Raw genomic sequence first — 26,569 nt, forward strand, 5'->3', positions numbered from 1 at the left:
TATTCATACAAACAACTGTGGCATGCAAAGGGCCATAGAAACTTGCCAATATCAGGCTAGTTTGGGCTAGCACAGTACCTGGAAATTGGGAGGCACTCAATCCATATCTGTTCAATAACTGCCTGGATAAATGAAAATAGAAATGATTCCCTCCCTTTTTTTTGCTACAATCTTAAGCAAAACTGTAAACTAGTAACTTCCACCTCTTCAAATGTGTGTCAACTTTTTTTTTTGCTAAGCCACTTTATTGAGGTATGACTGACATACAAAAACCTACATATTTAATATATACAACTTGATAAGTTTGGAGATAAGTACAACCTGTGAACTGTCACCACAATCTGTGTCATAATGTATCTATTGCCTCCAAAAGTTTCCTCCTCCCTTCTTTATTATTTTTTTTTGTGTGTGATAAAAACACAACATAATATTCAGGCTCTTAGCAAATATTTAGGTATACAATACAGTATTAACTAGAGGCACTATGTTGGATAGTAGATATATAGTGTTTATTTATCTTTTCAAAAAAATTTTTTTAATTAATGTTTATTTTTGAGACAGAGAGAGAGCATGCGCAAGCAGGGGAGGGACAGAGAGAGAAGGAGTCACAGAATTCAAAGCAGGTTCCAGGCTCTGAGCTGCCAGCACAGAGCCCAACGTGGGGCTCAAACTCACAAACCGCTAGATCATGACCTGAGCCGAAGGTGGATGCTCAACCGACTGAGCCACCCAGGAGCCCCTATTCATCTTGTATAATTAAAATTTTGCATTCTTTGACTAATATCTCCCCATTGTCCCCCTCCACACAGCCTCTGACAACCACTGTTGCAGAGTGACAATCACTCTGCTTCTATGAATTTGACCATTTTAGAGTCATCATGTAAGTGTATCGTGTAGTATTTTTCCTTTGTGTCTGGCTTATTTCACTCGGCATAATGTCTTCCAGGCTCATCCATGTTGTTGCAAATGGCAGGATTTCCTTCTTTTTAAGACTGAATAATATTCTGCTGTATGTATATATTACATTTTCTTTATCAGTTCATCTGTTGGTGGATATATAGGTTGTTCCTACATTATGAACAGCGTGCTATGGACATGGGAGTGCTAATCTCTCTCAAGATCCTGACTTCATTTCTTTTGGCTAAATATTCAGTAGCAGGATTGCTGGATCATATGGAGGCTTTATTTTTTAATATTTTGAGGAAACTCCATCTCCACATTGTTTTCCGTAGATCCGTAGTAGCTGCACCATTTACATTTCCACCAATAGTGTACAAGATGTTCCAACTTCTCCACATCCATGCCAACCCTTTTTTTTAAATTGCTAATAGCCATTCTGACAGGTGTGAGGTGATTTCTCATTGTAATTCGATTTTCATTTGTCTGCTGATTAGTAATTTTGAGCTTTTTCCCATACACCTGCTGGCCATTTGTACGTCTTTGGAGAAATGCCTACTCAAGTCCTTAGCCCATTTTTAAAATTGGGTTTATTTGGTTTTTTGCTATTAGATTCCAACAGTTCATTATATATTTTGGAGATTAACCCTTTATCAGTATTTTCTTCTGTTCCATAGGTTATCTTTTCATTTTGTTAATTGCTTCCTTTGCTGCACAGGAACTTTTTAGTTTGATGTAGCCCCCCATGTCTATTTTTGTGGGGCTTTTGCCTCCGCTTCTGGTGGCATATCTAAAGAATTATGGCCAAGATGAATATTACGAATCTTCTCCCCTGTATTCTCTTCTAGGAGCTTTATGGCTTCAGATATTACGTTTAAGTCTTTAATCCAAGAGTTGATTTTTGTGTATGGTCTAAGATAAGGGTCTTATTTCATTCTTATGCATGTGGGTATCCAGTATCCTGTGTTCCCTTTATTGAAGAGACCATCATTTCTCCATCATGTATTCTTGGCACCTTTGTTGAAGATCAGTTGAAAGTATTTGCATGGATTTATATCTGAGCTATTTTACTCCATTGTCTCTGTGTCTGTTCTCATGCCCATACATACTGTTTGATTACTATAGCTCTGTATTATATTTTGAAATCAGGAAGTATGAGGTCTCCAGCTTGGTTATTCTTGCTAAAAACTGCTTTGACTATTGAGTGCCTTCTGTGGTTCCATATGAATTATCTTTTAAATTTTATTAAAAAAAAGGTCACTTGGATTTTGATAAAGATTGACTCTGTAGATTGCTTTGGGTAATATGGACATTTTAACAATATTAATTCTTCCAATCCATGAACACAGATATCTTTCCATTTATTTGTATCTGTTTTAATTTCTTTCATCAGTTTAAGCCTTGACAGTTGGCTTTTCTTTTTGAAATGCAAGTGCTTGACTTGAGCTTTGATTGCCCTGGCATCCACTTCACAGGGGACTCTGCTTCAACAAAGGCTATCTTGAATAAACACACTACCAGGCACACGTAGAAAAAGAACCAGGCTGCCTTCCCACACTAAGGCTCCTTTGTTTTAGAGATTTTAGCTGATTTTGATAACTGACCATTTGGGGCTGCTTCCCCCCCCCTTCTCTTCCTGAATTTCAGATTTCTGCTTCATGTTTTAAATTGACCAATAAAGAGTGAGTCTAAGAAACCCTAGACCCCCACCCTCAATAAAAGCAGAATAAAAATAAAATAAAATAAATTAAAATAGCCCCAATAAAAGCAGAATCCCAGGTCTCTGCTCTCTGTCTCTGGTCTCTCTGTCTCTCTTTCTATTGAAGACCTTATTTTGTGCCCTCTCCGTGTGCCTTATATGTTCTATGACATGTAAATAATACATTATTTTTTTCTTCAAAGTTTCCTAATGGTTATTGCTAAAGGGCATCTTGCAATCTAAAAAATACCACAAGGATCAGGTCAGTTCTAACATTGGTTTAGAAAGGGGAGCTATCTTTGGGAAGTTCACTGGAGCTTAGGTGTGTGCACCCAGCCATTTCTTTTCTTTTCTTTCTTTTTTTTATTAACTTGTTTTATTTTTTATTTTTTTTAAATTTACATCCAAATTAGTTAGCATATAGTGCAACAATGATTTCAGGAGTAGATTCCTTCGTGCCTCTTTCTTTTCTTTCTTTTTTTAAAAAAATGTTTATTTTTGAGGGAGGAGAGAGAGAGAGACAAAGAATCTGAAGCAGACTCCAGCCTCTGAGCTGTTGGCACAGAGCCTGACGTGGAGCTCAACCCAAGAACCAGAAGATCATGACCCGAGCCAAAGTTGGATGCTCAACTGGTGAGCCACTCAGGTGCCCCCACCCAGCCATTTATAGCCAATGGCATTACTACCAGTAAGCTGAGCCTGGCACAAAACAGTGTTTTAGTGGTTTTCATTTAAAAATCTTCCACCTCCTTGGTTAAGTTTGTTCTTAAAGTATTTTATTCTTTTTAATGTCACTGTAAATTAAAAAAAAAATTCCTTTTTGGATATTTTGTTCTTAGTATAGAAATGAAACTGATTTTCATATGTTGATACTGTATCCTACAACTTTGCTTATGGATTTAATAGTTTTTTTGTGTGTGTGTCATCTGCAAACACAGATAATTTTACCTCTCCCTTTCTGATTTGGATGCCTTCCATTTCCTTTTCTTGCCTAAATTTTTAGGCCAGTACTTCCAGTATTATGTTGAAAAGTGGCAAGAATGGGCATATTGGCCTTGTTCCAGATCTTAGGGGAAAAGCATTCAGTTTTTCATTGAGTAAAGATGCTGGCTGTGTGCTTTTTATTTATGACCTTTATTGTGTTGAGGTAAGTTCCTTCAAATTAACTATTCTGATTGAAAAAAAATTTTTGTTCATGTAGATAAAAATTGAGTCTATATATACTACAGTAGGGTGTACGTGTGCCCAGATTTTAACATGAGAGGTAAGAAATTTGGGAACTCCATTTATGAGTGAGGAGTAAGCACATAAAAAATCAGTAATTAGGATGTAAGCTCCTGGGGGAGCAGATATTTTCATCAGTTTCATTCTTTGCTATGTGCTCAGTGACTCTAACAGTGCCTGGCACAGAGAAGATGCCCAATAAATATATATGGAATGACTAAGAATGGATTACCTTTTACCTTTTATATGTAACTCATGATTTGTCACCACTTCCTGAAAGGTTACCCATCACTGAGAAGACAGCACTTTCAGACACTATAACAATAGTACACAGCTTAACAGTAAGGGTTAATCTAAACTCCATAGACCTCTAGGGGTTGAGTTTCAAAAGGTCTGTTAACCTCCTGAAATTATATGTATTATATAATATGTGCATATAATAAACATATATTCTATCTTTCTGGGGAGAAAGCCGGATGTGTTTATTTAATTAGGCTGGAGAATGAATGATCCCGTCTGTGTTCCTGAATCAGATTTGAGCAGTTTTCATCAAGTGGCTACTCTGTTTCAAGCCCATACATTATCTCATTTAAGCTTCATAACAACCTGGTCATGTTGACTGTATTATGATTCTCATTTATCAAATAAAGAATCAGAGGCTCAGAGAAGTTGAGAACACTGCTCAACTGCACATAGCTGTTAAGTGGTAAAGCTAAGAAGAAACCAAGGGCTTCTGAGCCCACTTCCTCTTACATTTTACTAAGCTGTGCATTTGTGTAACAGGATGGTACTTCAAAAAATGGTATTCTGGCTGCCAGAAGGAGATCAAAACAAATACGAAACACAATATTATTAGAAATGGAAGTCTGGATGTGCCAAGAAATCCCTTTAATGCTACGTAATAAGAAGGCTGGTATTTAGCTTGATACAAGCGTCTTTTAATATCATCTGCTCCCCAAATGCAGCCTAGGTGTTTCTTGTAACCTCCTCTGGTGATCCTAATGAAGTTTATGTCATTTTCAGCATCTACAGAAAACAAAGTAAAATTGAAAATTATGGGGAACCTGAATTTTATTGTTTTATTTTATAAAGCAAATGTCTGGTCACAAATAAAAATTTAAAACAGATATCAAAATTTCTTGGCACTCATTTCTTTTGTTTGATAGACAGACATCCGTGCAAAACATCCAAGACTTGTATAGATAGAGCAAAAGTGAGGGGGAGATTAACTTCTATTGTGTACTTAATGTTTACCAGCCATGTTTACATACTTCGCTCTCTTTAAATCCTTGGGAAAATCTTGTAAGGTGGGTAATATTAGATTCATTTTAGAAAAAAAAAAAACAAAAAGCAAACAAAAAAAACAGATTCAGAAGAGTCAAATAAGTTACTGAAAGCTGCACAGTTGAGATGTGGCAAAGCTATGCTTTGAACCCAGATTATGTTTTTTTATTTTATGATGCTGTCACATAGATGGTAAGAGCCACAGAAGGTGATATGAGCAGCATAGAACATACCTAAACACAATATTTTTGTTGAAACAACTCACTGTAAGCCTGTTATGAAATGTTGGAGATGGAGAGCATTTATAGACTGTGTAGTCCAACCTTTTGATTTTATAGGTGAGGAGAGTATACCTTAACTCTGAGTTATTAACTGAGAAAAGTTAAGAATATTGTCTACGATCACAGAGGAAGGGCAAGCATCTATGTCTTCTAAATCCCAGCTCAGTGCTACTTGTGTTACATCAGTATGGATAACTGTTAAGAATGTGGGCCTTAGAGCTACATTACCCATGTTCAAAAACTGGATGATTGGGGAAAGTTATCCAACCCTTCTTGACCTCAGTTTATTCAACTGTAATATGAAAATAATGGTACTTCATAGGATTAATTAAATGAGTTAATACTTGCAAAGTGCTTAAATCAGTGCTTGCCCCATAATAAATACTTAACAAGTATTAAGTGTTATAATTCTCACTTTGTCTCCCAAGACCCAAGCCCACTATAGAAGCTTCTGGAATGGTTGAACTGAAAGAGAAATATTATAAATAGTATAAAAAGGCAAATTCTTCTTTAAAAACACCATGAAGTAGCATCCTGTAGAGATAGTAGGGGATGGCACACAAACCATGGAGAAAATTCCATGGAGACTCAGCACCCAGGAATTCATGAGGGTGGAGATGTAGGTATGTCTTACAGGCTGATCCCAAATGAAATAGCTCAGGAAGCCATGGAGTGTAACCAGCAGCCACCCTGACAGACTGTGACAGGAACTAGACAACATTCCACCTTGAACATTCTTTACCTTCCCTCTCTTCCTCCTCCCCTGCCTTCCTGCTTGCTTTCTTTTCTGCCTTCCATGCACCAAATATTTTCTGAATGTCTAGTGTGTTCTGGGCACTAGTATAATGGTGCACAAGATGAAGTCTCTACCCTCATGGAACTTACTTTCTAGTGGGGGAGACGGATGAAGAACAAAGATCCAAATATGTAATATAGTGGAAAGGTCTATGAAAGTATATAAAGTCATAGGGGGTGCTATTTTCTTAAGGTAGGGTGAGCAAGCGTGCCTCTCTGAGGAGGTGGTATTTGAACAGAGACCTGAATGAAGTGAATGAATCAACAATAACTGTTTGGAGAAAGAATATTCCAGGTTGAGAGGAAAGTGAGGCAGAACTGTGGTGAGGAAGCTGAATGTGATTTGCAGGATAGCATGGTCAGTGTAGTTGGAGCAGAGAGAGCAGAGAATGGAGACAGGGGCCAGATCCCCTAGTGCCTGTAGATGGAGGCATAGCCTATACACAGAAGCTTCACAAATGATAGGGAGGTCCACCAACTGTGTGCACTGGGGGTCATGCTAAGTAGTCTACCCACTTCCAAAGTATGTCACTGGCAATTGCTTCTTTGTAGAAACGAATGACACTTTAAAAAAGAATATGGATTAGCCAATTTCTATGTGCCCAAAGTGAAAAATAATTGAAGCTATAAGAGAAAAAGAAGGAAATAAATTTGACATGCTCCATGTACCTGTTATTTGCATCATGTTAACAACATGTTAAACATATCACATTATTGGGTGCTGTTTAATTCCAGCTGAGGAGCTTATTCCCAAAGCAGTAACCTGGGTAGTGAAGGTTGTAGCAGGGCAGGCCTGCATTCAGAGAGACATTCCCCAGAAGCATAGTTCTTGGACTGGACATGCTGAGTCTAGTCTAAATATAACTGGAAGTCCTTGGGAAAAGAGTTACTTGAGTCTCCTTGATTTTTTTCACTTTATTACAGAAGATGCAACAAAGAGATGATGCCTAGGCTAACCTTTTTAGTGAAAGATTATCTTAAGGACCTTGTCGAGGCAGGGGTTTTTGAGTCAAAGAAGAGCATGTATGAAATGGACTAAAATTGAGCCTGGCTAGGTGCTCTTTTTCTTTTGCAATTACAAAGATACTGATTGAATAATACCACCAAACTGTAGGTGTTGGGAGAGGAGAAGTCGCCGTGACAAAGTCTTATAGAAAGAAAACTCACAGTCCAGCAGACACATTTCTGTTAAATAAAGATTGGAGAACATAGTTTATATAAATGCCACAAAATTTCACTAGTTAAAAAATGCACAAAGCTTATGGAGGAGTCACAATTCCAGACTTCAAGTTATTTTACAAAGCTATAGTAATCAAAACAGTATGGTACTGTCACAGAAACAGACACATAGATCAATAGAACAAAATAGAAAACCTAGAAATGAAAACACAATTATATGTCAATTAATATTCAACAGAGCAGAAAAGAATATCCAATGGAAAAAAAGACAGTTTCTTCAACAAATGATGTTGGGAAAACTGGACAGCAACATGCAGAAGAATGAAACTGGACAACTTTCTTAAATCATACACAAAAATAAGCTCAAGATGGATGAAAGATATAAATGTGAGACAGTAAACCATAAAAATCCTAGAAGAGAACACAGGCAGTAATTTTTTTGACATTGGCCTTAGCAACTTCTTTCTAGATATGTCTCCTCAGGCAAGGAAAACAAAAGCAAAAATAAACTACTGGGACTACATCAAAATAAAAAGCTTCTGCACTGAGAAAGAAAGAATCCATGAAACTAAAAGCAACCTACAGAATAGGAGAAGATATTTGCAAATGACATATCTGATAAAGGGTCAGTATTCAAAATACATGAAGAACTTATAAAACTGAACACCCGAAAAACAATCCAATTAAAAAATGGAGAGAAGACATGTATAGACATTTTTCCAAAGAAGACATACAGATGACCAATGGGCGCATGAAAAGATGCTCAACATCACTTATCATCAGGGAAATACAAATCAAAACTACAATGAGATATCACCTCATACCTGCCAGAATGGCTAAAATCAACAACACAAGAAACAATAGGTGTTGGTGAGGATGTGGAGAAAAACCTTGCACTGTTGGTGGGAATGCAAACTGGTGCGGGCACTATTGAGAACAATATGGAGTGTCCTTGAAAAGTTAAAAATAGAACTATTCTATGATCCAGCAATCACACTACTAGGTATTTATTCAAAGAATACAAAATTACTAATTCATAAGGCTACATGCACCCCTATGCTTATAGCAGCATTACCTACAATAGCCAAATTACAGAAACAGGCCATATGTCCCTTGATTGACGAATAGATAAAGAAGACGTAGTGTGTGTGTGTGTGTGTGTGTGTATGTGTGTGTGTGTGTGTATTGGAATATTATGCAGCCATAAAAAATAATGAAATCTTGCCATTTGCAATGACATGGATGGAACCAGAGAGCATAATGCTAAGAGAAATAGGCAGCCAGAGAAAGAGAAATAACATATGATTTCACACATATTTGGAATCTAAGAAACAAAACAAATGAACAAAGGGGGTGGGGGGGAAGAAAGAGAGGGTCAAACCAAGAAACAGACTCTTTTTTTTTAATATATGAAATTTATTGTCAAATTGGTTTCCATACAACACCCAGTGCTCATCCCAAAAGATGCCCTCTTCAATGCCCATCACTTACCCTTCCCTCCCTCCCACCCCCCATCAACCCTCAGTTTGTTCTCAGTTTTTAAGAGTCTCTTATGCTTTGGCTCTCTCCCACTCTAACCTCATTTTTTTTCCTTCCCCTCCCCCATGAGTTTCTGTTAAGTTTCTCAGGATCCACATAAGAGTGAAAACATATGGTATCTGTCTTTCTCTGTATGGCTTATTTCACTTAGCATCACACTCTCCAGTTCCGTCCACGTTGCTACAAAGAGCCATATTTCATTCTTTCTCATTTCCACGTAGTACTCCATTGTGTATATAAACCACATTTTCTTTATCCATTCATCAGTTGATGGACATTTAGTCTTTTCCCACAATTTGGCTATTGTTGAGAGTGCTGCTATAAACATTGGGGTACAAGTGCCCCTATGCATCAGTACTCCTGTATCCCTTGGGTAAATTCCTAGCAGTGCTACTGCTGGGTCATAGGGTAGGTCTATTTTTAATTTTTTGAGGAACCTCCAGACTGTTTTCCAGAGTGGCTGCACCAGTTTGCATTCCCACCAACAGTTCAAGAGGGTTCCCGTTTCTCCACATCCTCTCCAGCATCTATAGTCTCCTGATTTGTTCATTTTGGCCACTCTGACTGGTGTGAGGTGATATCTCAGTGTGGTTTTGATTTGTATTTCCCTGATGAGGAGCGATGTTGAGCATCTTTTCATGTGCCTGTTGGCCATCCGGATGTCTTCTTTAGAGTAGAGAAGTGTCTATTCATGTTTTCTGCCCATTTCTTCACTGGGTTATTTGTTTTTCGGGTGTGGAGTTTGGTGAGCTCTTTATAGATTTTGGATGCTAGCCCTTTGTCCGATATGTCATTTGCAAATATCTTTTCCCATTCCATTGAAGAAACAGACTCTTAACTATAGAGCACCAACTGATGGTTACCAGAAGGGAGGTGGGTAGGGGGATGGGTTGAATAGGTGATGGGGATTAAGGAATCCATATTTTGTGATGAGCACTGGGTGATATATGGAAGTGTTGAATCACTATACTGTACACCTGAAACTAATATTACACTGTATGTTAACTAACTGGAATTTAAATAAAAACTAAAAAAAATTGCACAAAGCTTGGGAAAACATTTATTGTCAAAATGGAGCACATAAAGGCAATATGAAATCATATTCATTTTTATAAACAATACCAGAGTCTAAATTGATAAAGCTTCTCAATTGGAAAAGTTGTTCATTTGTAGTTTGGGATTTAAAGGCTTTTTATTTATTTATTTTTTTTGTTTTGCCTTGAAGTAGTTAGCTATTAGACCTGCTAAGGTATTTTCTTTTCATGTCAGGTAAAAAATGGCTTCAAAGTCAAGACAAGGTTGGATGGAAAGGAAGTGAGCAAAGAAAGTTAAAGGAAAATACCAACATTTCTCAAACAAGCAATCAATGAAAATGTGTCAACATTTATGAGCATCTTTAGCTGGCAATAATACAATGAAAGTAAATAATGTAAGGAAAAGAGCATCACTGGCTGTTCATAGTATGTATTCACTATTGTACAATAAAATTCTGAGAGGAAAAGATTTAAGGTGAATGAAAATTATCATTTCTAATACTTGAAAATTCCAGCAGCTCAGTGAATATTTTTAGTATGCTTTCTGTGCCCAAAATGTAAAATTCTAAATTATTTTATTAAGAAAATATCATTCAATCTTTTGAGAAATTTGCATTTCACTGCAAAGATGGAACATAGCATCTTTAGCTGAGTTATTTTCTGTAGAAGTCAGATTCATTTTGTGGTATATGATTAGCACATTCCTAAAGGCAAAGATTCCAGAAAGTTTAAATTTAGTTGTAAAAAACTGAAGGCATTTATCCATTCATGTGGAACATGAAAATGTAAGCTTCACTTTCTGTATGTTTAAATGCCACATATTATAATGCAAACTCAGAAAGGTGATCGCCAAACTGATTTCACATTTAGAAATCAAATAAAACAGGGGCTGAGACCATCAGATCAGATACCCCCCCCCCCCAAAAAAAAATGGTTGTCATAGAAGAACAAAAAACCCTTCTGCTTTGAGGAAAGTAATATACTATTCTTGATGGATATCCTAGGTCAGTAGAGATTGTAGAATCTAAGTATAGGAATAAAATCATTTATAGATTTATTCCTAAAATCACTAAAATTGAGATATCACAAATAACAGTTTAAACTTCATGAGCATATAGTCAATAGACATTATTGGTAGCTTAAGAAAGAACCTGGTGAGCGATGATAGATAAATATAGATACAATAATATTTAATATTTTATAACTGATGAGCTTATCATATCAGGATACATTATGGTAAATGGGAAAGAAATCAATAAAGACCTTAAATTTCCACACAAGGAAAAATAGAGCCTAATTTGTTTTGATCTATGTCTTTATATTTAAAATTTTTTTCATAGTATATAGTTGGGCATTGTTTTTTTTTTAATATTTTAATGTTTTTTATTTTTGACAGAGAGGGAGAGACAGAGCATGAGCAGGGGACGGGCAAAGAGAGAGGGAGACACAGAATCCAAAGCAGGCTCCAGGCTCCGAGCAGTCATCACAGAGCCTGACGCGGGGCTCGAACTCACAGACCGTGAGATCATGACCTGAGCTGAAGTCGACACTCAACCGACTGAGCCACCCAGGCGTCCTGGGCATTGTTTTTTTAAAAATGTTTTAATCCAATATTTGTCTTTTAATTTACACTTAATATAGTTATTGATATAGTTGAATTTAAATCTATTATCTTGGTATTTGCTTTCTATTTATTTCATCTATTCTTGTTCCTTTCACCTTCAGTTTCTGCCTTATTGTTGATTAATGAAGTATTTGTTTTAGTATTCCGTGTTATCTCTACTACTGACTTATTAACTATGCCTCTTTGTTTGTTTATTTATTTTTAATTGTTGCCCTGAGGTTTACAATATGTGTTTTTAACTTATTATAGTCTATCTTCAAATATTACACCACTTGAAGTGGTACATACAACCTTTACCATAATTATAATTCCATTCTCCCATCCTTCATGCTATTACTATCATACATTTTACTTCTATGTATGTTAAACCTCATGATACATTGTTATTATTTTTGCTTTAAACTGTCAAGTATCTCTTTTGTAAATTTTTAAAATGAGAAAAGATTATTTTATATTTACTCTATGTTTACTATTTCCAACACTTTGTTTGTTTTGTGTAGGTTTTATTGTCTCTGGTATCATTTTCTTTCTAACAGAAAGAAACACCTTTAACATTTGTAACAGCATAATCTGCTGGAAATGAATTATCTCAGATTTTGTTTGCCTAAAAACATTTCATTTTTAGTTTGAAGGATATACTTATTGGATATAGCACTTAAATTTATACTTTTATTCATTCAGAATTTTAAAGATATTTGTTCCATTGTTCTCTGGTTTGTATGATTTATGACAGAAGCCTGCAGAATTCTTTCTTTGTTCCTCTGTCTGTAATGTGTTCCCCTCTGCCACCAACCCCCCCTCCCCGCCAGATGTTTTTAGATTTTTAGTGATCTGATTATGCTCTGGTTTGGTGGTGGTGGTGGTGGTGGTGGTGTGTGTGAAGATATTACAAAAAAAATCTTGTATTTTTCTCCTCATGTTATGTTTCTCTTTAAATATTTGCATGTAGTGATAATAGATATTCTAACATCCTTGTATGCCAGTTCCATCATCTCTGTCATTTCTGGGTCTGTTTCTGTTGGATGATTTTTTTTTCTCCTGGTTGTAATTTGCCACATTTTCTTGCCTCTTGGCTTGTATAGTAATTTTTGGTAGGATGCCAAAGATTAAAAATGCTATATTCTTGGGGCACCTGGGTGGCTCAGTCAGTTAAGTATCTGACTTCGGCTCAGGTCATGATCTCAGGGTTCATGGGTTTGGGGCCCATGTCCAGCGCTGTGCTGATAGCTCAGAGCCTGGAGCTGCTTCAGATTCTGTGTCTCCCTATCTCTCTGCCCCTCCCCCCATCTCAAAAATAAATAAACTTAAAAATGCTATATTCTTGGTTGTCTAGGTTATGACTTCCTTTAAAAATGTTGATTTTTGGGGCGCCTGGGTGGCTTGGTCGGTTAAGCGTCCGACTTCGGCTCAGGTCATGATCTCACAGTCCGTGAGTTCGAGCCCTGCGTCGGGCTCTGTGCTGACAGCTCAGAGCCTGGAGCCTGTTTCAGATTCTGTGTCTCCCTCTCTCTCTGCTCCTCCCCTGTTCATGCTCTGTCTCTCTCTGTCTCAAAAATAAACAAAGGTTAAAAAAAATTTTTAAAAATGTTGATTTTTGTCTTGGTAGGCAGCTAAATTATGTATTAATCAGTTTAATTACTTCAAATCCCTTTGAGAGCTCTGCCAGAGTGGGGCAAGAGAAGTCTTTTCTCTAGATTGAGTCAGCCTTACTATTCAAGTGATCCTTTTGGGGTCTCCACTTAATGTCCCAAGTAATCATAGAAGACTCTCCACACTGACTGGTCAGAGATCTAATGTCTTCCCACCCTGAACAAATTCTGGGAAATGTTCTTGCAAATCTCTGGTTCAATTTTTTGTCTGGCTTGTGGAATTTAACCCTATTCATGTATGGCCTAATACTGAGCATGTTACCTGGCAGATTTTTTGAAGCTCTTTTTTCTGCACAGCCTTTTATTTCTAGGTATCTGTCCTGCAACCCTCTAGCCTCAGTCTCCCCAAACTCTATCTCTGTCTTCTGAGTCAGCAAGGAAGCCAAGCTCTTCTGGTCCTTATGTACATGGTTCATAACAACTTTGAAGGGCAATTGTAGAAATCACTTCATATGTTTCCCTTCTTTCAGAGATCATAGTCCTACACTGCCTGTAGGCCAGTATCTGAACACAGGTGCTTCATATATTTTCTCCAGTTTATAATGGGGGGTTGTCCAGACCTTGATACTCCATTATGGCCAAAAATATTGTGTCCCTAGTCTGTTATAAATACTCTTAGGCCAAACAATTCCTATAGACAGCACAAGAGTAGAAATTATTGTATCATAATTATTAAAAGTCTTATCCAGTTAGTGTCAAGTGTAATATAATCTAAGGAAGTTGATTTTGATAATATAATATGTGTATCTCATTAGAAGAGGCTACTTCAATCAGCTGAGATATTGAAATGAGTACCCCAAAGGAAGGGACATCTGAAATGAAATGACATCATCATCAGTCATCAATCATTAATTGAACAGCTATTCTGTGATGGGTACTGAACTGGGCTCTAGCCACAGTACTTTGCTGCAGGCATCACTGTACTTATTTTTGATAGAGAACTGCATGCAGTAATTCTAAGAAGAAGAAACTGTATTTCAAAGATCTAGATGCTGAAATAACTGGTAAGTGATATCCAACATGAGTGAATACTTTAAAATAGTTTTTATTAAATACGAAAGAAGACTTAACGGAATTCATGTAGTTTAAATTTTAAAGTGGTGATTCTCAAACTTTAATGCTCAAACAAATCACCTGGATTCTTGTTAAAATGAAGATTCAGATTCAGGCAGTCTGGGTGGGACCATTTCTGCAGTTCTAACAAAATCTTAGGTGATGCCAATGTTCTCTGCTCAGCAGACCATCCTTTGAATAGCAAAAGTACTGCTGATACAATGATCACCTGTGTACCCACCACCAGTGTAAGAAAAAGGACATTATCATTATCCCTGCTGTCTTCTATGTGTCCTTCCCTGATCCCAGCCCGTTCCCTCTCTCATCAAGGTAACTACTCTCCTAGTTTTGTTATTATCTTTTTGTTTTTCTTGATAGTGTTATCACATATGCTCGTCTCCCTAAATATATGTTGTTAGGTTTTGTATATTTTTGAATGTAAGACATTAACATAAATGGAATATTTGTATATATTCTTTTGCAATTTTTTTGGCACCACATTAAATTCCTGAGTTTAGTTCATATTGTGTGGGTTAGCTAAGTTTGTCCATTTAAATTGCTGTGTGGAATTCTTTCTTATGACTATACACAATTTATCTATATTTTTTAAATGTTTATTTTTGAGAAAGAGAGAGAGAGAGAGAGAGACAGAGTATGAATGGGGGAGGGGCAGAGAGAGAGAGAGAAAGGGAGACACAGAATCCGAAGCAGGCTCCAGGCTCTGAGCTGTCAGCACAGAGCTCAATGTGGGGTCAAACTCACAAACTGCAAGATCATGACCTGAGCTGAAGTTGGACGCTTAACCAACTGAGCCACCCAAACACCACCACAATTTATCTATTTATTGTTGATGGACTTTGGAATTTCAGTTTTATATGAAAATTTTCGTACAATTCCTGGTGCATATATGCAACCTATAATCAGATTATACACATAGGTATTGAATTATTGGTTCACAGTCCTATTGCTGGTTTGTTGCTGGTGTAGTTTCTAATCTCATCACTGTACCTTTCATCTTTAAATGTTCTACATGCTATGCAATCTGGTAACCTATTTAATCTTCACAACCACCTTGTGAGGCAGTACAGTTCTCCCATTTATTGATGAGAAAACCAAACCACTGAGAAATCAACCTGCTGAAGTCACATAGCTAGTAAGTAATAAAATCCAGGAAGTGATTCTAGGCAGTTTGGTTCTACAGTTTAAATTCTAAACCACTAGTATATATACTATCTACATAGTGTATATTCTTTCTCACACACACACACTCACACACACACACACACAACTTATCAACAAAGCACTGTGGGATCTATAGATAAGAACATTCAGTCTTGCTGTTAGAGAACTTATAATTTGTTTGGGAAAATATACTGTTTACATGTAAAAAGATAACAATAGGAAAGAGTACATATGAAGTGACAGATGGATGGCATAATCAAATCAGGCCACAGAAGTTGTGGAGCATGGGCCAGGGGCAGGTTACAAGACAGATGGTCTCAAACTGATGGACAAGACCTACTGTATGATCTGGCTCCTGCCCACTACTCTGTACTTATGTCCCTGATATCCACCAAACTCTAGCCACATCGACCTTATTTTATTTTTTTAGTTAAAAAGTTTTTTTAAGTTTTACTTATTTACTTTGAGAGAGACAGAGACAGTGTGAGAGAGGGAGGACTAGAAAGAGAGAGGGGGAGAGAGAATCCCAAGCAGGCTCCGCACTGTTAGTGCAAAGGCTGATGTGGGGCTCAAACTCATGAAACCATGAAATCATGACCTGAGCCGAAACTGAGAGTTGGACCCTTAACTGACTGAGCCATCCAGGTGTCCCTTGACCTGCTTTTTGTTACTGAAAATGTCATGCTTGTTCCTATCTAAGGGTCTTTACATTGCTATGCCCTCTGCCTGGAATGTTCTTCCTCCAAATCTTGGCAAGGCTGGCTGTTTTGTTAACATTATGAACTCAGGTCAAATGCACTCTTGTTAAAGAGAATTCCCTTAACAACCCAACCTGAAATACTGTTCTAATCTTGCTGCAGTCCACTAGTCTGTTTATTTGATTCCCGACACATATCCCTATCTGAAATGATCTCATCTATTTATTTACCTGATTTTATTGTTTCTTTTTGCTAGAGTGAAAACTTCACAAACAAGATCTTGTTTGTCTTGTACTTGTGTTTTTTTTCTTCCCTCAAATAGTTTCTGAAGTTTCTACTTCAACTACAAAACCTTTGTAGGGCTATGAGGAAATGTCTCTCTTTGACCTATTTTGATGTCTTTGGCCTAATTTATTTGTAAAAAATAAGATGTTTTTAAGTGTTTGTTCTTTCCCTCACATTTTCAAAACATGGAAGAAATATGGTTCCTAAGGTTTTTTGATTTGCCATCATCCTTGGGAGTTATCAATGAGTAATAGAAAAGGCTGGTTCTTTGTAGTTGGCTTCTTTTGAAATGTCTCCCTACTTTATAGGTCATGCTGATGGCATTTCCTTTGCACTCATTTTTCTAAATATTTATCAGCCATTAGAGGCTTTTCTTGCTGCTTGAAACTTAATTGAATGAATTCTTTGTTTCTTTTTTTTTTTTTTTAAATTTTTTTTTTCAACGTTTTTTATTTATTTTTGGGACAGAGAGAGACAGAGCATGAACTGGGGGGGGGCAGAGAGAGAGGGAGACACAGAATCGGAAACAGGCTCCAGGCTCCGAGCCATCAGCCCAGAGCCTGACGCGGGGCTCGAACTCACGGACCGCGAGATCGTGACCTGGCTGAAGTCGGACGCTTAACCGACTGCGCCACCCAGGCGCCCCAATTCTTTGTTTCTTATGAACAGATGAACACAAAAGGATTTCTAAAATACTCCAAGGAAACAGTGAGCTGCAGGAAAGATTTTATTCTTCACTTATGATATATTTTGGTAATTAAAGAGTCATTTCTTTCGTTAAGTACTAAGAGCAAAGTGATGAATATTGTGCAGGATAGAGCTGTGAAATATAGAATACCTTTAACTCTGTTTAAAAATCCGATTAACATTAATTTTACTTTATTAATTTGCCCTGTGAAATAAATACATTACTAATTACATGCAAAATGATATTTAATCTTCCTACTGGAGTCTACTATATTCATTTTAGCCCTCTTCATAGAAATGTTATTTGAAATGCCAAAGTAAATTATAATTATATTGAAATAATATTGGTTTTTAATTATGAAATACTTTTTATATAAAACTAATTTATTAAATATCATAAATACCTATAATATCTTACTTTTACATATGCTTCTGTTTCTGAAGAGTATGCATAATTAACATATAAAATATATAAAATTATGTATTCACCGATATAGGCCTATAGCTCTACAGATTTATATCTATATTTATATAGCTATATATCTATATCAGTGAGGCTTAAAAATTTGCCTTATAACACAATGATAGCAGGAGATCATGAAGATAATAACTGTGGCCTTATTAATATCAGGTTTTAATTACTAGGATACTTGTATTAGTTTACTGGGGCCGCCATAGCAAAGTGTCACAGACTGTGTGGCTTAAATAACAGAAATTTATTTTCTCACATTTCTTCACACTAGACATCTGAAATAAGTGTCAGCAGAGTGTTTTTCTTCTGAGGCTTGTAGATGGTTGTATTCTCCCTTGTCTTCACATGGTCTTCCCTCTGTACATGTCTGTGTCTTAATTTCCTTTTCTTATAAGGACATTGGAGGTAATGGGTTAGGTCCCACCTTAAGGACCTTGTTTTAAATTAATTATCACTTTTACTACCCTATCTTCAAATACGGTCACATTCTGAGGTCCTGGGGGTTAGGACTTCAACGTAAGAATTTGAAGGGGGGGGAATACAATTTCACTCATAATACTTGTGTAAATTATGAAAAAAAGCAGTAATTAATACATAACTTCTTTTAACTTTTCTGAGGGAATGAATTAAAGAAGCTATCTGAAATAGGATGTGCTATTTTAGCCAAGAAAATAATTTCTCACCATTTATGGTTTGTATCTTGAATAAAATTTCATATTTATCTAACTTTTAAATAATTTGATAACCTTTATTATTTTGATAATAATCATACTGCCTACCATATATGGATGCCAGCACATCAGAATGGCTAAAATTAACAATTCAGGAAGCAACAGAGGTTGGCAAGGATGTGGAGAAAGGGGAGCACTTTTGCACAGTTAGTGGCAACGCAAAGTGATGCAGTCACTCTGCAAAACAGTATGGATGTTCCTAAAAAATTAAAAATAGACTACCCTATGATCCAGCAATTGTATTACTAGGTGTTTATCCAAAGGATACAAAAATGCTGATTCGAAGGAGTACATGCACCCCAATGTTAATAGCAGTGCTATCAACAATAGCCAAATTATGGAAAGAGCTCAGATGTCCAATGACTGATGAATGGATAAAGAAGATGTAGTGTAGGGGTGCCTGGGTGGCTCAGTCAGTTGAGCATACAACTTCAGCTCAGGTCATGATCTCATGGTTTGTGGGTTTGAGCCCTGTGTCAGGCTCTTTGCTGACAGCTTTCTCAGAGCCTGGAGCCTGCTTCAGATTCTGTGTCTCCTCTCTCTGCACCTCCCCCTCTCATGCTTTGTCTCTGTCTGTCTCTCAAAAATAAGTAAATGTAAAAAAAAGTAAAAAAAAAAAAACAGGTAGCATACACACACACACACACACACACACACACGCATGCAACATGGATGGAACTAGAGTGTATTATCCTAAGCAAACTAAGTCAGATATTATAAAGAAAGACAAAAGTAAGTCAGATATCATAAAAGAAAGACAAATATCATATGATTTCACTCATATGTGGAATTTAAGAAACACAACAGATGAACATATGGGAAGGGAAGGAAAAATAAGATAAAAACAGAGAGGGAGGCAAACCATAAGAGACTCTTAAAGACAGAGAACAAACTGAGGGTTGTTGGAGGGGATTTGCGTAGGGGAATGGGATAAATGGGTGATGGGCATTAAGGAGGGCACTTGTTGGGATCAGCACTTGGTGTTATATGTAAGTGATTAATCACTAAATTCTACTCCTGAAACCAATACTACACTATGTGTTAACTAATTTGAATATAAATAAATAAATAAATAAATAAATAAAGAATGGTTCAATACCCAGAAATCAATGTGATACACCACATTAACAGAATGAAGGATAAAATAATATGATCATCTCAATAGATGCATAAAAAGCATTTGACAAAACTCAATATCCTTTCATGATAAAAGTTCTTAACCAATTAGGTATAGAAGGGACTTAACTCAATACAGTAAAGGCTATATATGAAAAGCCCACAGCTAACATCATACTCAATGGTGAAAAAGTGAAAGCTTTTCCTCTAAAATCTGGAACAATGCAAGGATGCTCATTCTTGCCATTTCTATTCAACATAGTATTCAAAGTCTTAGCCAGAGTAATGGGGCAGAAAAAGGAATAAGAGGTATTCAAACTGGAAAGGAAGAAGTAAAATTATCTGTGTTTGCAAATGATATGATCTTATACGTAGAAAACTCTAAAGACCACACACACACACACACACACACACACACACACACCAAACCATTAGAACTAAGAAACAAATTTGACAAAGTTTCAGTAATCAAAATAACATACAAGAAATCAGTTGCACTTCTATGCGCTAAAAACAAATGAGACAAAAGGAAATTGAGAAAATAATCCTATTTACAATGCGCTAGAAAGACAAAATACTTAGGAATAAACTTAACCAAGAAGGTGAAAGACTTATACAGTGAAAAGTATAAGATGCTGGTGAAAGAAATCAAAGCAGATACAAATAAATGGAAAGATATTCCAGGTTCATGGATCAGAAGAATTAATATAGTTAAAATGTTCGTACTACACAAGGCATTCTACAGATTCATTGCAATCCCAATCAAATCTCAATGGCATTTCTTACAGAAATAGAAAAATAATCCTAAAATTTGTATGGAACCACAAAAGACCCTAAGTAGCCAAAGCAATTTTGAGCAAGTAGAACAAAGCTGGATGTATCACACTTCCTGGTTTCAAAATATAATACAAAGCTGCAATAATCAAAACAGTACAGTATTAATATAAACACAGGCATAGAGACCAATGGAAGAGAATAAAGAGCCCAGAAATAAAACTATGCAAATAACTGTCAACTAATCTTCAACAGATTGTCAAGAATACACAATGGGGAAAAGGTTGTTCAGTTAATGGTATCGGGAAAATTGGATATCCACATGCAAAAGAATGCAATTGGACCCTTATCTTAGACGATACACAAAAATCAACTCAAAAGGTATTAAAGACTTAAACATAAGACCAGAAACTATAAACTCCTAGAAGAAAACATAGGGAAAAGCTTCATGACACTGGTCTTGGCAATGATTTCTTAGATACAACACCAAAAGCACAGGTACCAAAAAGCAAAAATAAATAATTGGGATTACATCAAACTAAAAATTTTCTTCACTGCAAAGGCAATAATCAACAAAATGAAAAGGCAACGCATGGAATGGGATAAAATATTTTAAAACCATATATCTAATAAAGGGTTAATCTCCAAAATATACGAAGACATCTAAACTCAACAGCAAAAAACCAAATAAGCCAATTAAAAAATGGGCAGAGGACCTAAATAGTCATTTCTTAAAAGAAGAGATACAAATGGCCAACAGATTTATGAAAAGAGGTCAATATCACTAATCATCAGGGAAATGTGAATCAAAACCACAATGAGATATCACCTCACATCTATTATTTTATCAAAAAAACCTAAAGATAATAAATGGTGGGGAAGATGTGGAGAAAAGGGAATACTTCATACCATTGTAAGAATATTAATTGGCACAGCCACAATTTTGGGAAGTTCCTCAAAGAATTAAAAACAGAACTACCATAGGATCCAGAAATCTTGGGTATGTATTCAAAGGAACTGAAAGTAGGATGCCAAAGAGATATGTGCACTCCTATGTTCATTGCAGCATTATTCACAATAGCCAAGACATGGAAGCAACTAAATGTCCATCCACAGATGAACGGATAAGGAAAATGTGGTATATACATACAATGAAATATTATTCAGACTAAAAAAGATGGAAATGCTGTCATTTGCGACAATATGGGTGGATGTGGAGGACACGATGCTAAGTAAAATAAGGCAGGCACAAAAGGATAAATGCTACATATATGATGAATCTAAAATAAACTCATAGAAGCAGAATAGAATGGTAGTCACCAACGGCTTGTGGGAGGAGGAAACAGAAAGGTATTAGTAAAGGGTATAAAGTTTCAATTATACTAGATGAATAAGTCCTAGAGATCTACTGTTCAGCATAGTGCCTATCATTAACAGTACTGTATCGTATACTTAAAGATTTGGTAAAGAGGGTAAATCTTATGTGGCATGTTCTTATCACAAAATAAGAAAAATAATAATAAATATGAAGGCAGGAGGGAACTTTTGGAAGTGACATGTGGGTTTATGGCACAGATTGTGGTATAGTTTCATGGGTATAGACCTTATCTCCGTCATCAAGTTGTATACATTAACTATGGACAGGCTTTTTAATGTCAAAAACAATTTTTAAAAATGAATATCTGCTGGAGAAAATTAATGTAATAATGGCATACTTCTTGGTTAAAAAAGTTGTATATAAATACAAGGATTAAAACAATATACATAATATATTTCCATTATTCTTTTAAAAAGAAACAAACCAGGACGCCTAGGTGGCTCAGTCATTTAAGTGTCCGACTCTTGATTTCGGTTCAGGTCATGTTCTCACAGCTTGTGAGTTCGAGCCCTACATCTGGCTCCATGCTGACCGCACAGAGCCTGCTTGGGATTCTGTCTCTCCCTCTCTCTCTGCCCCTCCCTTGCTCACGCTCTCCCTCTCTCTCTCTCTCTCTCTCTCTCTCTCTCAAAAAAAAAAAAAAGAACTTAAAAAGAAACATACCAAAAATAAGCTAAAAATGTACCCCCAAATATAACCATCAATATATATTAAAATGTACCACACATCATTATATGCTAGTTGCCATTTAAAATTACTAGAAGGCTTTATAACAAACTATTGTTAAGAGATGTTACTTCTTTCTTTAGGGACTGGGATTGGGCAAATAGAGGGAGTAAGAAAATGGCAAGAATTTGCCATTTGTATTCTATACATTTGTATTCTATACATGACTGTGTTGTTTAAGTTAATGGAGGCAAAAATTATTACTTGTCACTGAAAATAACACCAAATATTAAAAATCGCAATATTCCTATTGGTCACATTTTCTAAATATGTATGTGGTAAGTAACCAACAAACATGGTAAGTAACCAACAAACATTTAGAACATGCTTAGTTTTTATTTTTCCTATCATCTCAGAGAACTACATTCTATCTTTTGATATTTAAATGCATTTCAATAAATTCATATAATGTTTATTGAAATTTCTCTAATTCCTTTTGTTAAAAAGGTTCATTTCAAAGTTCTTTGGAGTTTGCATTCATTTCTGATTTGGCCACATTTCTTTTCTCTTAAAATGAAAAAATATGTTAATTTTAACTGCCACTGATAATGTCCATGTGTACTGCCTTGGCCTGTCTTCTGGTTTGGAAACTTCTGAAGGGTGAATGGATATTTGTCTGGTGTTCTATGTGCAACCTGTCTTCTTGTCACTTTTCTAGTGTCACAGGGAAGGAACAGCTGTCATCTGTCCTGGGGATTCAGCCTAGAGCCTGGCACTGTGGGAATTTACTGAGGCTGCTTTGGGGAAAGATATGAAACTTCATGATAATCATAACTGGACACTAGAAAGACACTGGAAGGAAGGAACTGGAAGAGTTAAAGGGATATCTCACAGAGGATTATGAATTTGAGATGATTTTTGGAGCCAGACTGATCTAAGCATATTTTAAGAGTCAGCTTTATTTATTATTATATTCTAAAACATAAGAGATTTTCTAGTAAGGATTCTAAGAGGAACTTGTAAACCTGGAGCATGCTTAGATAAGGTTACTGAAAATTATAATGAAAACAATCACCAAGAATGTTAAAAATGAGAATCATTGCTTTGGGTTGAAGGAAAGCTGCACGTATGATAATATGTTTCATCCTTTGGAAGTCGTGTTGGTGTACGAGAGAGATGGCCAACTGGGTGGTGACAAAATGGTGAGATATATGTCATAAGAGCATAGTTACATAACTTAGTACATTTTATTAACCATAAAAATAAAGTTAAAAGATTAAAATGTAGCCTCTGTGTGTCTATGTAAAAAAAGAGACAAAAACTGTTAACAGTCTAGAGGGGATTAGTCTCTGATCAAGCACTACAAATACTAATCTATTCACATATAATATAGAACCAATGTTAAATAACAACAACGAAACATTTTCACTTTCATATTTTGCTTTACTTTTGGAATAAAAAGTGATGGGAGAAAGATATTCAGCACTGGTTGCGTCTGGTTAGAAGAACACCAGAACCACCTAGTGGAGTTTTCATTTACTGCACAGCCCTTGTGCTTTAGTACTGGTTGTAGTGGCTGAGATAAGCCACACAGCGAAACCAGTGGTTATGATCTCTCTGTGGCTTACAACAGGAATAGTAATTATTAATCTGCAACACAAAAGCTGTCCCTGACTAGTTGAAGAGAAGTCCCTACCCACCAAACACTCACTAACTAACACACTGCTGCTTTTAGAAGCACTGTCAGAGTTAAATATTTGGCTGTTCAGACGATAGGAAGTGCACCTGGAGCTTTAAATTTTCGGTGGAAATTGATGAGCAAGGTAATCTGTGGAAATTCATCTGCGTTCATAGTACAGTCATCCTTTTGATAAACGAGAGTAGAGAAATCTACAGAGCATGGCCAAGGAGTTACACCAGCAGCTTGACCTTTATATAAATTTGTGGATACACAAGCTGGAGCTTATAATCAATTGTGGTTTTGCAGCAAAGTAGCTCACACGGTTACAGTGTGCCCGGGCCATTCTGGATCCCATGACTGAGCCTGCTGGGCCTCTGTGTCTTGGTGACGATGACAGATGTTTCATATACCATATTGGAATTTGGGATGATAGGTCAGACAAATAAACATTCTGGGAAAAGATACCTTGGTGAAATGCAAAGGGTTATAAAATGGCAAATTTTAGTAAATTCTGATGCTGCATCAAAGATTAATTAAATATCATAATTTATTATGCATCAAAAGAAAAAAACACACCAGGATGTAAGGGGACTGGGAAAGTCGATGCAATTTTAACCTGTGAGTGGGTAGTTTAACTGTTGAGAAGATGGTAGGCTTCGGGCTATGAGGGAGTGCTTTTCAGCCAGGCACCACATGTGAAGGGCAAGTGGATGGGCTGGGCTCTCCCAAAGCTTCATGGCTGCGGCTGGCTGCCATCAGGAGACATGGGCAGTGGCTGAAACTGCTACTCATCTAGTCTACTAACAATTCCCTACAGTGTGAAGGAAGCTAGGTGGGCACTCTCTGTGGACTGAAATTTCAGACTCTGATTTTTATGAAAGTGATGACCCCTTCCTAACACTTTAGAAGCTAAGGTAGGAACAATTTCAGTTCACAAGAATAAAGCCCAATTCCTCTTTTTGTTGGACTATCCAATAAAATGCTAAGTAATGTGTGAGGAGAAGAAAAAAGGAAGAAGAGGAACAGAAAGTAAAAAATGGAGAAAAAATTTGGAAGGACAGAAAAAGATGATGTACACCAACAATTACAACACCAACAATAATAGAATGGAGGGTAGAGAGGGGGAAGACAGGACTTCAGAGAAGTCAAGGTGAAGGGCTTCAATATAAAGAATTTCATTTCCCAAGATAGGCTCCTGGACTTCTCAGGGCCCATGAGGAGAATAACAAGAGACTGTTAGCTGTTTTTAATATTCTGAGAAGCCTCTTATTCCATCTCTTAGCACTTACAGGAACTTGCAATACTAAAGTTACCTGTGCTTCATTGTTTCATGGCTCCATAAAGTCAGGACCATCCTTGGAATAACCAACACCATCATTGTGCAGAAGAGCCTGCTGGTTAGAGCTGTGTGCTCTAGAGGACAGACCTCCTGGGTTCTCCCACTGCTCAACCCTCACTACCCATGGCATATGTCCTGCCAATTGGCTGACCTAACAAACATTCCAAGATCCCTTTTTGCCTTGCTGCCTTCTATTCTAGGGGCTTGAAAAAAGAAAGAAAACTTGAATTTTACTTTCCCAGGTCTCTTCCCAGGACCTGGCTAATGAGAGGTGAGGAGAAAGTGATAAGGGATTCTGGAAAGATTGACTTCCTGCTGAAAGGGGTAGTGAAGGTGTCACTGCCTTTCTCTCTCCCTCACATAAATGTGGATGTGATGCTTGTATACAGGGCGGCCATGTGGGCTCGGGAGGGAAAATGTCAGGCAGTTCTCGGAGATGCTCGCCCTGATGTCTTTGAGCCACAGAACCAACACTAGGAGCAAATGACCTCCCAGCTCATCATGATATGAGAAAAATAAATGTCTAATGGTTTCAATCACTGCTAGTTGGGCTTTCTGTTACTTTTACAAAAAGCATGCCTGTTCTAATAGTTGTGTGACTTGAAGCAAGTCACTTTACTGTTTCAATATCCTCATTTGAAAACAGGGATTATAGCAATATCTTCCTGATAGGATTGTCACAAAGATTAAATGAGATCATATACATAAAGAGCACAAAGCAAGCATTCATTACACAAGGGTAAGCTGTTATTTTTATTACCATCTTGACAATGGGTTCTCAATCATCTTGGTCAAATGAGTGAACGAGCAGAGTACAAGGTCAGACCCAAGGGGTATAGCATGAATCCAAGAAGCAATGTGATGACTCATTTTCTTTTCTGCTTGAGAAAAATGAGAAAAGGAGGAGAGAGGGGGGGCAAATGAGGGAGAGCCCAAGAGGGGCCAGGTGGGTGCTGTGTGGGTGTGAGATGGCATGAAAAATCTCCTGTGGCGGATGGTTGGTGTGCTGGTGCTAAGGATCAAATTTAAGACCCACGCATACCAGCATCAAGTAGACACTGAATAAACATTTGTTGGCTCACTGAATAAATGAATGAACTGTTAGGGTGTTCACTAAAAAAGAAATTGCTATCTCTTCCTTTAAACTAAAGAGATAGAGGAGACAGAAGGTTTTTCCCCAGTGCCATCTGCAAGCCTTTTACAATATTTGCCTGAAATTATGTGGGTGAAGATGTATTGCTCTATAATTGCCTGTGCCCTCGCAAGGAGCCGATAAGAACATCCGGTGGGGGCAGAAGCAGA

At 36.8% G+C, this 26,569-nt stretch overlaps 1 protein-coding gene across 1 annotated transcript in view; it reads right to left on the minus strand.

The window, feature by feature from the left end:
* Window positions 1–4,659: 4,659 nt before the first annotated feature.
* LOC125919902 (ankyrin repeat and sterile alpha motif domain-containing protein 1B-like) overlaps window positions 4,660–26,569 on the minus strand; it is a 234,025-nt gene continuing 212,115 nt past the window's right edge. Inside the window, exon 7 of the mRNA XM_049626711.1 lies at window positions 4,660–4,846. Coding sequence (XP_049482668.1) covers window positions 4,829–4,846 — 18 coding nt within the window. The 3' untranslated portion in view covers window positions 4,660–4,828. The remainder of the gene's footprint in view (window positions 4,847–26,569) is intronic.

Source organism: Panthera uncia, chromosome B4 (assembly GCF_023721935.1).
Source record: "Panthera uncia isolate 11264 chromosome B4, Puncia_PCG_1.0, whole genome shotgun sequence".
Lineage (NCBI taxonomy): Eukaryota > Metazoa > Chordata > Mammalia > Carnivora > Felidae > Panthera > Panthera uncia.